General features: G+C 40.7%; 1 protein-coding gene across 1 annotated transcript; it reads right to left on the bottom strand.

The window, feature by feature from the left end:
* Positions 1–3,423: 3,423 nt before the first annotated feature.
* RNF8 (ring finger protein 8, E3 ubiquitin protein ligase) lies at positions 3,424–12,795 on the bottom strand. Its single transcript, XM_009584574.1, has 7 exons — positions 12,671–12,795; positions 10,391–11,131; positions 9,131–9,193; positions 8,223–8,312; positions 6,937–7,044; positions 5,745–5,949; positions 3,424–3,880 (listed from the first exon to the last, which is right to left on the bottom strand). Exons 1-7 carry the CDS (start codon positions 12,737–12,739, stop codon positions 3,735–3,737), a joined length of 1,422 nt encoding a protein of 473 aa, XP_009582869.1. The 5' UTR covers positions 12,740–12,795; the 3' UTR covers positions 3,424–3,734.
* Between the last annotated feature and the right edge of the window lie 1,865 nt (positions 12,796–14,660).

Genomic DNA, 14,660 nt, shown 5'->3' on the forward strand with positions numbered 1-14,660 from the left:
CCCTGGGGAAGCAGGTAGCCGGCGGCCTCAGTCCTTCCCGATGGAGGTGAGGTAGGGGTGCATAGGGGTGAAAATATATTGAAATTCTATGTAAAATGTTGTAATTTTTGTAAATATGTTGTAAATAAAAACGTATATAAAGTGTGTTAACCACAAATAATTCAGCCACTGCCTTAAAAGCGGCGCTTTCTAAGAAAAACAGCTTTCTTCATGCTTCGGAAGGCGACCTACCTAACCGCACCCCCACCTCGGGGATGAGCGCGGGCAGCGCGCCCCGGTGCCTGCTGAGGGCCGCTGCCCCGCCGTGCTGGCTGGAAACGTCATTACTCCTGCAGGCAGCGCAGCTTGCCTAAGAAATTGTCCACCTACAGGAAAGCCTACAGCCTGCTCACCGCCCGGCCCCTCACCGTTAGCTAACTACAGCTCTGTTACTGGAGCACAGCCAGAACAGGTTTTGTAAGGCCAGCGATGATAAGGCTTCTCAATAAAAGCCTAATCATGCCTATAGATTGTTTGAAAGGAGGATTTCAAACACTAATCGAGCTGTCTTGAACTTCATGTTAAGTTTGAAACCCAGGGGCATACAGCTCAGTACACAGGCATGAATGCTTAATCTTAAATACCAAAACAAACACAGTAGTACCAAGGGACAAGAGTATATTATTTGGGAAGTGTAGTTTATAATTATCTAGTTGCTGTAAGATATGTGTTTAAATATGTGAAGTTATGGCAAAAGGGACTGGCAGGAGGGAAGAAGGACTATGAGCAGGAAGCAAAACATTGACTAGTCAGAGCATAGCTTGGATAAAACCACTTAAATTGGAGGGGGGAACACACGGCTGGGTTATTAAGTTGCCTGTTACATATTCTGCAAAGTAAAATGACAGTTGTTGCTAAGGCTTACCAAGCACTAACATGGTAGATCAGACTGATCTTTGAATCCATAGATCTGCAGGAGTTAAACAGCACACCATCCCTCTGTGATGGTCCCATTCCATTAGCAATCCATTAGCACTCCTTCCCAGCTATTCCTGCTGATGTTGATAAACAATATATTGCTCTGAAAGTGTTTGATTATCACACTACATGACAGCGATCTTCCAACAGAAAGCAGCAAGTCTTGAACCTGCATCAAGCCTGCTGTGCATCAACTGTGACTAGCTCAGAGTTGTAACCTAAATCCTGGATGCGAGACTGGAAGTGCTTGATGCCATCCCAAGACAGGTAACAGTTCAGGGCATGACATCTCCAAGGGGACATTCAGATGTACAATTGAGTAGAAGAAAGGATCCAGACCTCAGACCAAAGGAGAGCACAGTATGAGAAATATGGACATCTCTTCCAGAAGCTCAACAGTTCACCTGACACTTCTGTATGTCTAGTCATCAGCTCCGTATCCAATAGTAGTTTCACTGAGGAACTCAGTGAACTGGGAGGAGAGGTCTGCTTTTGTCAGTGAAATGCTTTTGCAAGTGAACAGTGTTATTACTGAACCTCTCCCCTTGGGCCTTTACACACTATGCATCTGCTGGTAACAGTGGAAATGGTTTGGTATACCACTTATGTTCTTCATATTCTAGTGAAAAGAGGACACACTCAGAAATCACACCGAAGAACTACTCTGTTACTAGGAGAAGCATTATTCTTCTCTGCAATATGCATGAACACCAACATAACAAAATAAATATATTTAGCAAAATGAAATGAGCAAAAAAAGCACAGCAACATGGAAGAGATACACAGAAGAAGAATTTGCAGTCCTAGGTAACCAGAGTATTTTCCTCCTACTCCTCTTCATGGGGAGTGCTTGTTCCAGTGTCAGCCTATTTCACAAGCATTTTGAGGAACCCTCTTCTCTCAGACATCCTAGAGAGCATATATTCACAAAAGAAACTTTCAAGAGCACATATAGAAAATTAACATTAAAAGGGAAAGATACACAGAAGAAGAATTTGCAGTCCTAGGTAACCAGAGTATTTTCCTCCTACTCCTCTTCATGGGGAGTGCTTGTTCCAGTGTCAGCCTATTTCACAAGCATTTTGAGGAACCCTCTTCTCTCAGACATCCTAGAGAGCATATATTCACAAAAGAAACTTTCAAGAGCACATATAGAAAATTAACATTAAAAGGGAAAACCTTCACAAAAGAAACCTTACACTAAGATTTTAAGAAAGTTGCCTGGCCCACAGATCAGACCTACCTCCCCTGGTTAAGTCCTACCAATAAAATCTGTCAGGATGCACTACTTCCTTAGGACAGCATCATCATTCATGCACCTTTTTAATGGGATCTTTCTTTAGTGGAAGAAGAGGTATGATTGTATCTACTAAATTACTGTTAGGGTAGCCACAGGCTTGAAGAATTGGGTTGTCTTTTATCAATTCCTGAATACACAAGTCTTTCAAATAACTTTAAAATAGTCACACTGCTTACAGCAAACAAAACATGAAGCAAAGTCATTAAAATGAGATAGTCTGTGTTTTCTCAAAAAATCTAGGACAACTAGGAGAAAGACGTTCATCTCAGTGGTTGCACCAAGGGAGACTAATGCAGAAATGGATTTATATTTTCCTTCTTAAACAAAATAAACATAGAAACAAGAAAGTACATACAAGTAGCCAAAGAAATATTACAGATGAGAAGGGCTTCCCCCATCCTCTTCTCACAGTGTAAAACAGTCCTTTCCATGAAACAGCTAAGTCAAAAACATATGCCACATAGACAAATTCATGATAGGATGAGGCAAGACTTGCTCAGTCTCTTAGGGATGAGTGATTTGCTGTGAGGGTAGTACAACCCACAGCTCAACAGCAATGTTTTGTAAACAATAAAACTGAATGCTTCCTTCTGTGCCTTGTGGTTGCCTACAGATGCTGCTTTCCTACCCTGCCAACAGGACACTTCACTAATTCAGATAGCAGCACTTCCGAAAAGGCAGAGGTTCCTCTCTGCTGCTGACCAGAACTGTATGTGTTTCTGAAGTCATTGCTAATAACTTCTGGATGCACTGCTTCCCAATTCTAAAACTCTTTATGCAAAGGCCTGAAGAGGGAACAAACCAAAGATACTATATGAAAAGAGCACTAGCTAAGGAATTCTGGAAGATTTAATCTTCTCCATCCCTATCTAACAGAATATGAGTAACATCAACAGAGCAAACGGATGGCCAGCGGCTCAGCTTACAATGCATTTAAGCACTTAAGGCTGACAGGGTCCATAACCCACCCTTCGTTACCTTTACTGCCAGAGACTTGGGATGACTCTAGCTGCCATATGAAATTCAAGAGGAAAACCCACGTTTTTCCTGATACACCTCTCCCGCCTGCTGGTGGGGATGGCCAAATAGCTTGGGGCATTCCCTCTGCTGCCTGAAAATAAGGGAAGCTGATGTACACATTTAAACACGTCATTCACTAAGGAAAGGGCAGTGACGCATACAAACTGTTACGTTACACCGAGCAGGTCACGAGCGATCATGGAAGCCTAGGTTTTGTATGTCAACCATCTAGCATAATGGCAGTTTGTTCTCTCACAGTTTGTTTTAGAGATCAAGCTTCTGTACATTCATTTAAAAAATAAGGTCCTTCTTCCAAATGCTGCTAGTTCTCAGCTCCAGCCTCTTCACAGAGTCTCTCCTTCCAGATGTCCAGTTCACTCATCCAGCAGTAATCAACCAAACACCCTTAGGTTGGTTCTGGGCAGCACATAGGCAAACGAGTCTGCAGTAACAGTGTTTAGATAATGTAGTAGCTTTCGTTATAGTAAGAATCCTCCTCAGAGTCCTCACTGTCACAACTGCTCATCGACAAGATGGAGTAGATGGAAGAAATGACACTGCTGTCATTGTCTGTGGCTGGTTTCACCAACACATTCTGTTTCCCTGCATTCAAAGCACACAGATACAAAAGTTAGCAGTGACCGCTGTACCCACAAATGCTAAATTACTAGTTCTCTTTGAAACTTATAGCCTCTCACTGTCAGGTTGCAATAGGTCTTTCAAGCTGCAGGGCATAGGCCTTTTTCTTTTCAATTTCAGCGTTAAAAGAACAAAGGGTTGGGTTTTTTGTTTGTTTGTTTTCTTAAGTTTCCTATATGCCTGTTCCTGTTAAGATACCACAGATGAGGAGATGACATTCTCCATCCCTTCACTGGCACACAATTGGCAATGGACGTGGCTAACACTACAGTGCCTTGCCAGGTAAGAAAGAGGGAAGGAACAAAATGTAGTAAGAAGCTCTCAAACAAGTAATGGTTGTTCAGGACACTTACAGCCCCATCAAAACCTCCACACATTTAAGAGTGCAAGCAATCGGTGCCTGTTCTACTAAGGCTCTTGGGAAGCTCTGACTGAGCTTCTCAAGTGCCACCTGCATCATTATTTCTCTTTCAGCTGGTTTCTTCTGAGGAATTCATGTTTAAATAGACACATGGTCATCTACATATCAATCAAAATGTTTCCATCACTGAAGAAAAAGACTGCACAGAAACAATTCATCCTTCCCGCTGAAGTGTGTCATGGTGAAGCTAAATTATTTCCTCCTAATAGCCATTTATATAATTACAGCATCTATCACATATAAAGGTAGGCTATGAGCTTATTTCCTTTTTGTTCAAATAAGCATGAGGACCACTGTTTTACAGAAATGAAGTGGGCTCCAATGAAGGCACCACTTCATCTAATCACCATTAGCTACGTGATGAGACACTTCAACAGTGCTGTGGCATACTCTGCAGATGTGCGTATTACACAAGAGCAGTGTCAGTTCTGCAGAGGTGAAAACAATTCACGAAGCCGAGCTGGGCAGCCTCTGAGCAGTGTAGCATTTCCTGAGGGAATCAGACCGAGTTGGTTAAACAGGTTATAATTTCAGTGAACTAACACTGCTTAGCGATGTTGTTCTGTGTCACCATGGAGAATCTGAAATGTTTCAAAAGCACCTTTCATTAGGTAAAAGGCTTGACACATTGCAAAATGAAGGATCATGCACTCGCCTCTACGATGGGAAACCAAGACAATTACTTAAGGGAACACAGCAAAAGAAACTTGTTAAGGGGTAGCAGGAAGAGACTTCTACATTTCAGCACCTAGATACCAGTGTCAAGTGCTCTAGAAACAAATTTGGAAGAGGGAAGCAGAATAGGAATACCCCATACTGGAGTTTTACTTAAAACTGTCGTTGCCATGCACAGTCTTTTAGCTACGTTATGCATTTAGGTTATGCAAGAGGTTATGCATTTAAGCCAAAGTGGCTTTAATTCCACAAAAATTAAGAGCAACTGCCAGTTCAGCCATACACTTACATGACACACTAACATTACTTTCAGAGATTTCCTACACAAATCTAGCACACAGAAGAGAATTCAGAGTTTCTCATCACTGCTCTGCTGAGTTTTTGCAATGATGTAGTTAATAGTTTAATCAAAAGGTGCCTGGTAAATTTTGCAAGGCCCATTCTACATAGTTTTGCTTTTATTTAGTTACCTCTTTGAAACAGCGTAACCTTTAGCATGGTTAAGTTGTCCCGCTCGACTGTGGAATTCATTCCGAAATCTTTTTCCAAACTTTTTATTAATTTTATTTTACTGTGCAGTAAAGCTAGTTACACCACATATCTTGAAATTAATTTTCTAGTGTTTCTGGTGCATTCCCCGAGCATCTCCTTGGTATATAGGTGCCAAAGAAAGTTGTGCAAAATAGATGGAATGAGATTGTACTCATCATGCCACATCCACCCACCTCTCACCTTTCCGCTCTCTGATAAGGGTCAGGCGATGCTCTTTCATTTCCACATCCAGTTTTTCTACCATCCTGTCAATGCAGTTATCCAGCACCAGAGAGCGTGTCTTTGATTTGATCTCCTGCCTGCAGATAGGGCACTCCACTTTACGTTTCGTCCACTCATTGATACAGTAGGAGCAGAAGCTGTGCGCACAGTTCAGAGTGACCGCCTGTGGAATTCGACAGGATACTTATCAGAGTATGCTCACACAAGCATTGTCAAGAAAAAAATACTGAAGTCAGAAAAACATTAGATGAACACTTCCTATTAAGGGAGCGGGGGAAGAAGCCCAAAGCCCCTCTTCTTTAGCCTTTGAGAGCCACAAAAACTCTCCCATGCCAGAGTGCAGACAAGTTTTACAAGTTGGCTAATGGATTCACCGTAAATCATAGCAAGTCAGAATCACAGACAAAAAGAATTAATTCTATTATAAGTTTCCCCAATTTGAAAAGGATAAATTATGGAAAAACTCAGATATTGCAGAATAGCATCTTAAATTACTGAGAAATCAGAAATTAAAATTTCAGCTAGCTCTTAAGTCATTATAACAAGGCTAACACATCAGGTTTCCTGTAGTAGAAATGAATGTAATGAAACTGAAGTTCTAGCAATACACAAACAGAAATAACAGTCTATATTTCAGGCACAGCCTATCACTTCTAGAATCAAATAAAAGCAGGCCAATTTCCCAAAGAGTTTATCTGAACAATATAAACGGTTCAGGACTTGACTGAACACTGCACCTCCCTTCCTTTACTAACCTCTTCCTGTATCTAAACCTGAAGCAGTCCAACCCTAGTCAACTTAAAGCAAGGTCCATAAAGCAAAATGATTATTCCCCAAGCAGGCTGTCAGCGGCAGCTCAGAGCACCAGTTCAAAACCACCCAAAACTGCTGCAAGCCTATATGCATCTTAGGATTAAGCACTCATCTCTATGCAGGGAGAGACATTAAAGCTGAACTTGCTGCCCAGGAGATAAATTAGGTTAGACAGAATGGATTTCTGGACCAACCCTTACCCACAACTCACTGTGGGTCTGTTGGGACTGTTAAACTAGTGAAGTAAAGAAATAAGCTTGACTATTGCTTTAATAGAGCTAGGAAAAGCTTCTCAAGTCTCCTCTTTACTCGCAAACCCACGCCAGTTTAAACATACCTCAATGAAGTGCTCAGAACAAATTGTGCACTGCAACTCATTCTCCAACACATCGTTCATCTGATTCAACACCTCTTCTTTTTGGGCTCTCACCTTTTCCTTCTCCTCCTAGTGGAAAAGTACATATGGTCATGTATCAACAAAGAACAAGGTTTTACTCGATATAATACTGGCAGGAAGTGCGTGTGCAGAGGAAGGTAGTACAAGTAGAAAATCATACAACTGCAAGTCTCCACATGTCAAGTCTGTGTCTATTACGTACCCAGATCTGTAACCTCTCTCCTCTTCGTAGTCACAGCAGTATTGAGAATATTCCCACCCACTGTAGAGATCTTACAAGCAAAAACAGCTGCCATTACCAAAATTCCCTTCAGCCTAAAGAAACTACCAGCTGGATCAATCTTTCCAGAATCTCTTTCAACCTCTTCCTGGCATGAGTTTGGCTTAAGTCAACAGAAAGTTCTTCCGATGTCTGATGTAAAGAGCAAAACACCCAACAGACAAATATTAAAAAAAAGGAAGCATAAGAATTTAAAACATTTACTTGCATTTAACTGCCCAATTTTTTTTTTCTGTTTGGAATTAAATTAGGCTCCTAGGTACCTGCTCTATCTTCTAAAAATAACAGAGAAATTCTTCCAATTAAAGCTATACTTGAAACAGCAAGAGACTTGCAAAGACGACATTAAAAAAAAACCATAAAGCAAACAGCCAGGGATGGATAATGTCGTAATCTCCAAGAGTAAGACACAGGAAAGGATCTCCTTATTATTTTCCACTCATCATCTTGTGTCAAGGGCAGGAAGAAATGTGGCTTATCTCATTCATTATTCAAATTCCATGTTGTTTCAGTCTTACACTCCCTTGTAAGACTGCTGGTACTCTGCAGTTTTACTTGAATGCACTCTAACTGAAAATGAAGCACCTCGCTTTTCAAACACACACTTTTTTTTCTTTTTTTTTTTCTTTTTTTTTTTTTTTTTTTGTTAAAAAGAATTGGGGGAATGGGCCCACTTCTCTTGCACAACACACAGTTCAGGTGCTCTGGGCTTTTTTTATGATTGAGGAAGATCTAGTAATGATTGTTCAACACTAATTTATAAAGAGGGCAAGGTGTATCCTCCCCCAATCCTGGAAACTAGAGTCAGCTGCCACCTCAAAATACAGGAGTTTTTCACTATAGGAGGCAAAGTACAGTCAAGGCAAATGTTAAATAAACCATTTCCTCTGCTGCAGCATATCATGTTTCACTTACGAATAAAACTGAGAATTCAGTTATTCCTTACCTTGGTTTCTTCTAGTTCTTTATTCTTGGCTCGAATTATCTCCTCAAAATCTTTTTTACTACGGCTCAGTTCTTCCATCAAAGCATGATGCTGTAACAATACCATCCCAGAAATTGTAAGAGTGCCATTATAAGCTATCCTATTAAATATACATGGCCATAATCATGAGGTTCAGCATACTCATTTCTCCTAATCTCCTCCTAAAAGAGCAACACATGTCTATATGAGTCGGGGTGTTAAGGCAGTTTAGCCTTAACTTAAAATTGGAATGTAGTGTCAGTATTTATGACCTTCCCAGTGTCATGGCATTTGTCATTCCCTCTCCGAGGTTACTCTTTCATTTCAGTTAGGTTTTACAGTCACCATTTTGAGCGCATCTGAGACATTTGAGAATTAAGGGGTATCTGACACATAAGGATCACAAAAACCTGTCACCGTATGCAGAGTTACCTGAAGCTGTTTTCAGATTAGCTTTCTGAAAGGAAAGGCCTTCTGGAAAAAGCCTAGGAAACCTAAGTGTGTGGCAATCTCTTTCAAAAACATTCCTAACCAAGAGTGAAATTTTTTTCCATCTGGTTAAAATTGACAAAACAACTTCCCCAAAACAGATACCCAGCAGACAGACCTCACAAAAAAGCCCAACAGCCCAAGGACCAAATTCAAATTAAAAAAAAAAAAAAAAAAAATCATTGCAGCTACTTAATGCTTTCAATCTGAGTGCTTATTCTCACAATATTTGCTGGCAAATAGCAACTCCCACAAAACAAGGTCTGCCACTTTCTGACAGAAATTTGGTCTGTAGATGAAGATCACCCAATCTGCATTTAAGGCAAGAGGCCACAGCAGTAAGAAAGATTTAAATATCTGAGTTACACAATTAGACCAAACCTAGACTCATAACTACTTGCCTCTTGCAGGACCTGGGCCAGCTGCTCCTTCAGATTCTCTTCCCCATGTTGCCACTTTACTCCCTGGGGGCAGGGGCAAGGAAAAAAGGGAGGGAGAGAAAAAAAAAAGAAAAAAAAAAAAAAAAGACGACTTGAAAAAAGCAAGGCACAGAAAATGACTACTTTGCACACTCTCTTTAGCAGATATGCTTAAAGAAACAACGCTGGTCTTCAGCAAACCCTGAGATGTCCCACTCTACTGTTACACGTGTACGACAGAAATTAGAGCTATCATTTACTGTAAAGAGTTAAAATGGATATATCATTTACAGTTACATACTTGGAACACCTCCACATTACTCTAGCTCTAAAGGCACTGGCATGTTCATAGAAGCAAAGAGGTCAGCAACAGCTTAAACATGAGAAAAAGCTGCAACTCTATCTTTGAGCACATTCAAAGAGGTCAGACGTACCTACAGCTCCAGCTGAACTTCCCATTGTGCCTAAGCACACAACTCCAGACTTTCCGTACTTCTGACAGATATCTTGCCTTTAGCAGCAGACTTTAAAGGAAGTAACTGGAAAATTATGAAATTCACTCCAAGATGAATTCTTACTTCCTTTAAACCAGATTTTGAGCAAACCCAAATAGAAAGACTTCAGTGTGTTATCTAAAAAAGCTACTTATCAACATATACATACTGCTTGAAGACACTTACAGATTGCAAGAAAGGGTTTTTTGAAAGTATTTTTTAAAAAAAAAAATCTCCCTCCCTCCAGGGATACAATAATTCACTTGCTTGGAAACGGAATGGATTTGCCATGCAAACTGGGCATTAATTCAGCCATATACCAAGAGAAATTCACACTTAAGGTGAAGACTTTTCAACCTGTCCTCTCTGTAACCACAGGAGATCAGGCAGACACTTTTGATTTTTTATTTAAAAACATGCTTTTTTACTAACTGAAATGCTTTACTATCTTGCTGTAATGAACCTGTAAGTAAAAAAAAAAAAAAAAAAAAAAAAAAAAACACAGAAGAAAAAATTTTGCGTCTTTTTCCTAATTGCCCATGCAGCCCAATCCCTTCTGTCTCTCCACTTTCTTTTGGTACACATGCCTGGAAGTGAAATACTTCCATGACAATTTTAACAGGAGTAATTCACACAAACATTATTTGTGTTACTGAATGGTTCAAGATCTTATTCTGGATCAATGTCTTATATTAGGCATTCCATAAAAATGAAAAGACACAGGCCAAAAAGATTACCACCATTATACCTCTAGCTTCTGCTGCTCTTTAGAGAATGTCCTCTCTAGCTCTTCCACCTGCTGCTGATGATGCTCTTGTTCCATGCACAGCTGGTCCTGCAACTCCCGCAGCTCCTGCTCCATTGCCAGGATCTCCTTCTGAGCACACTTCCTGCGCTTCTGCTTCACATTCAGAACTGCTGTCTGCTTCTCCTGCACTTTGACCTTTAACTTCATTATATCTGCTAGAGTTTTCCTCAGCATTTCCAAGCCAGTCCATGACTGTGCAAGACCAGAGCCTTTCTGGTCCTTATGGGGGACAGACACAGCTTTCTCAGAGTGCACAGAGCCAGTACGCACTGGACCACTATCCTCCTCACTTGGTCCAGGAGAAGGCAGCTTGACATCCATCTTCCCTGTTAACTGTTTGGCCTCTTCTACCCTTCCCCATGATTTACCTAAAGGTTCATTGTCACAGGCCACTCTGTCTCTTTTGGATCTGGAGTTTGAAGGGCCTTCTGATCCAGATGTCTCCAATTCCTCCAAACTAAATTTACGTTTAGTTCTAGAACTCTTAGCTTTCCCCAGGTCGTTCCTTTGGGCTAAAAAGGGTCTGATTTTCTCCCATTCCTCTCTAATTACTTCATACTCATATTCAGCAGTCTCTTTGTTTTCCAAAGGCACTCCCAACTGGATACGGTCTCCTTCAGCAATAGGATAGGTTTTTGAGGGATCCAGGCGCTGTTTGTTAAGCCAGACTCCATTTAGACTCTGCAAATGAACAGAGAATCAGCAAAACTTAATATGCAGTTAAAGTCCTCTGCAAGTTATTTCTGGCAACTGTAAACATATCCAACCTCTTCAGTGTTGCAATCAGAACAAGCCACCTCTTTAAATAAACCTTGCAATATCCAATTTATTGGCTTAGTGTCCCATTTATTACAGTTATTGCATTACATTATTTACCATGCATTATTCCTGCATTACAGATTTTGTGTACAAGCACTAAGAACAACATTAATATATGCGCTTGTGCAGAAGGAAAAGAATGAACTCTAAGGGGAAAAAAACCTGCCCAAAAGCTTCAGAAATAAGAACTAACCAATAAAAAGACTCCACAATAGATAATTGTCAAGAACATAGAATATTGCAGTAATTATTCTTGACAATTAATGTCACCTGAAATTCAAGAAGAAACTAGAAAAGAAAAAGGAGCATAGCTTATACTGCTTAAAGAAAAAAAGAGACAGTTCTCCATAAATACAGGGAGAATATAAACAAGAAGGAAAATATTCTTCTAGAGATAATGTTCAAAGCAGGAAAAGGGTTCTTAAATTAGACACCAGCTCAAGAAATAGTTCTGAAAAACAGCAAAACTGATTTGTGCTCAAGATGAACTGCAGAATCATTAACAACTGACATATCTCAAAGAGATTCAATAAAACAACTTGACCAAATGGTAGCAGTGATAACACAGAGGAAGCGTTAGTAGCTAATCTACCACAGATGTTTCCAATCATGCAAAACCTGTAAGTTTTCAAGTTTATAGAAGTACTGCAACAGAGTTTTGTTTAAAAGCAGTAATTTTAATAGTAGCCACTCCATTCCTTCTGACTAATCTGCTGTTGACCCAAACATCCTTCAAATCTGCACGACATGTTGAACATCATTGTTCCACCAATGCTGTTTTAAAGCAAGTTACTGATTTTCGTTTTCAGCCTGAATGAGAAAGTGGAGAGATCATGATATAAAAACCAGATTACTGAAGTCAAAGTGAGACATAGCTGAGGACTCTGATGTCAACACTTTATTCTAATCAGCTGAGGAGAACTTTCAGAAGAAACTCGTTTGAACATAACATGAAGCATGGTTTTTCTAACAATAGATTCTTGCTGTAGTTGATTACAATTAAAGCAATTGTGTCACTACAATAAGAAGTATCAGTTTATCCTTTCACTAGCAGTACAAGAACATTATCCTTTTGAATACTGCCAAAATTCATAGGATTTTTTTTTTTTAAGACAGTAACACAAAACAGGTTCACAGACTGCAAAGTGCCCTTGGCGAGACTACACTTGTCTGAAAAATGCTAAACCACGAGACAAATCTACATAAAGCAGTAGAGTTTGCATCCCAATTGCAGCAGACTGAAGCCTCCTGCTGGAAGCGCACAACAGACAAGACACATTCCCATGGACCTTCTATCACACTTATACCATATTATATCATAGCCCATATATTGTTTGAGCCCAAACAGGGCATTCTCTTCAGTGAATCTCAGAGCACAAGCTCTTTAATCAATCTCTGTACCTTGTTATCCTTGACAGTCCACTGCCCTTCTGCATTTTGCTGGAAAACACAGTGCTTACGAGAGATCATCAAGGGACAGGTTTTTGACACCAGCTGGTACGTGAGATCTAATCCTCGGCCTATAGTTACCTAAAAATAAAGGAGTTTAGTAACTGCAATCAGCAACGACATAGTAAATTCAGTCTATATGGTTTCAATTCAAATACAGAAGAAATCTAGATTAGCATCTTATAGCTATTTCCAAAGAGTTCAGGGTAATTTTTTTTTTTTTTTTTTTGCATTTAAATTCAAGAGTAGATAGAAAATGGAAATCTACAAAGATTCAAGTATTGTCTTTCTCTCCCACTGAGGAAAATTTGATTGCTCTAAGGCAGGTTACAGCCTTGGTTTCATCGAAATCTTCGTCAGCAACAAAACTGCTCAAAGCCGCTCTCAATCCATCTGTGTCCCACCTTATTCATTACCTAACTAAACACCATTTCTTCAAACCAGTACAATTGTTTGTGGGTCTCAAGATTACTTCTTACCTTCTTCTTTTGCTAGTTGCATCTGTTCAACTGTCTGTAAATAGGAAAGACTCAGGAAAAAAATATCCCAGAAAATTGCCATTGAAAAAAAATGCACATGTAACCGTGCCCTAAATGCGCAATACTTTCGTAAATCCCACCATCAATCTTAAGGTTCAGAAACTAAGCTACATGCAGTTCATAACCAGTAGTGAAAGTGATCTAAATAATCTGATTAGACTCTAATAGCATCTTTAGAAGAAGGGACATAATTTAACCGTTTCACAGTATCTTATTAAATCTGATCTAATTGCAGGCTGCCATTTAAAGCACGGCTCTGCTCTCCCTCCCTCCACTGCCTCCTTTGCAAGATTTGAGAACGACACACACTTTTCTTATTCATCTGTGCGTTGCACAAGTTTTCAGTCAGCTTATCACGTCATTAGACAACCACATGGATGCAATGTAGCCTTAGATGAAGGCTGCCCTTCTTTTCCCCTGCAATCCCAACTCATTTGCGTCACATCTTCCAATTCCTACAAGATGGCAAGGTGCTGCAGTGAAGAAAAGTTCATTCACTACACATTACCTGAGCAGGTCTCACCTTGAGTTGAAAGCAAGGACTCGGACTCGCATCTCATAACTAAATGTAAAGAAGCAAACTAAGATCTTGAAAGCAAACTTAACCACGTTTGATCCCTACCTCTTAAATGCTTCATACATGTTTGTCAATGTGGACTGCATATGTAAGAAGTACAGAGACTCGAGCAGACTCAGTTATAAACTCAGCTTTGCACTTGTCCCTGCAGTTGCAACAGAAATGCCTAACCCACGTGAATGACCCCTTAGTGTCTGGTCACACACATCTGCGTGGCCTTGCGCACTAACACCAGCGAGACCAAGTAGGGCGAGCCACAAAACTGTCCCTTGATCAAGTTCATTGAGCAAATGGCGGTGGGGGGCCGAGACGTTGCCGCTCGCCTGCTGGAGTTCGCTGCTGCCTGCAGCAGTACTGGCAGACCACTGCACACCCCCACACCGCAGCAGTGCAGTTCGGCACTGACATTTAAATCCCCAGTAAAAGCAGTTTGTGCTAACACGCCAGCCTGGGACCTGGCAAGCCTGCAGTACCAGGATGCCATCAGTCCCCCCCATTGCCTGTGACAAGGAACGTAGCGCAAGGAGTAACAACACCTTGATCGACATTCTTTGCACAATCAGCAGAGCCCCGGCTGCACGTTTTGCAAATGTATTGTTAACTCAAGTCCTTCACTGAGCATACTTGCACACCTCATGGCTTCAAATCCGTGATGGGAGAGCAACAAAACCATACATTTGCTTGAGGATCTGCCTCGCACTGAAAGGTGAGCTAAGAGGGGGACCTTTGCAATGCGTAAGCGCAAAGGAATAAGATACAGCATGAACCCACAGCACCTCACTGCCTGATTTCGATGCTAGAACGGCAATCCTCTCCACACCCGTGT

This window comes from Fulmarus glacialis, unplaced genomic scaffold (genome assembly GCF_000690835.1).
Source record: "Fulmarus glacialis isolate BGI_N327 unplaced genomic scaffold, ASM69083v1 scaffold12259, whole genome shotgun sequence".
NCBI lineage: Eukaryota > Metazoa > Chordata > Aves > Procellariiformes > Procellariidae > Fulmarus > Fulmarus glacialis.

Coding starts and splice junctions, on each gene's coding strand:
- RNF8 (XM_009584574.1), bottom strand. CDS start 12,739: ATGATCTCTCGTAAGCACTGTGTTTTCCAGCAAAATGCAGAAGGGCAG. Junction 8,313..9,130: donor TGGCCCAGGTCCTGCAAGAG/GCAAGTAGTTAT, acceptor GTATTGTTACAG/CATCATGCTTTGATGGAAGA. Junction 7,045..8,222: donor AAGAACTAGAAGAAACCAAG/GTAAGGAATAAC, acceptor CTTTTCCACTAG/GAGGAGAAGGAAAAGGTGAG.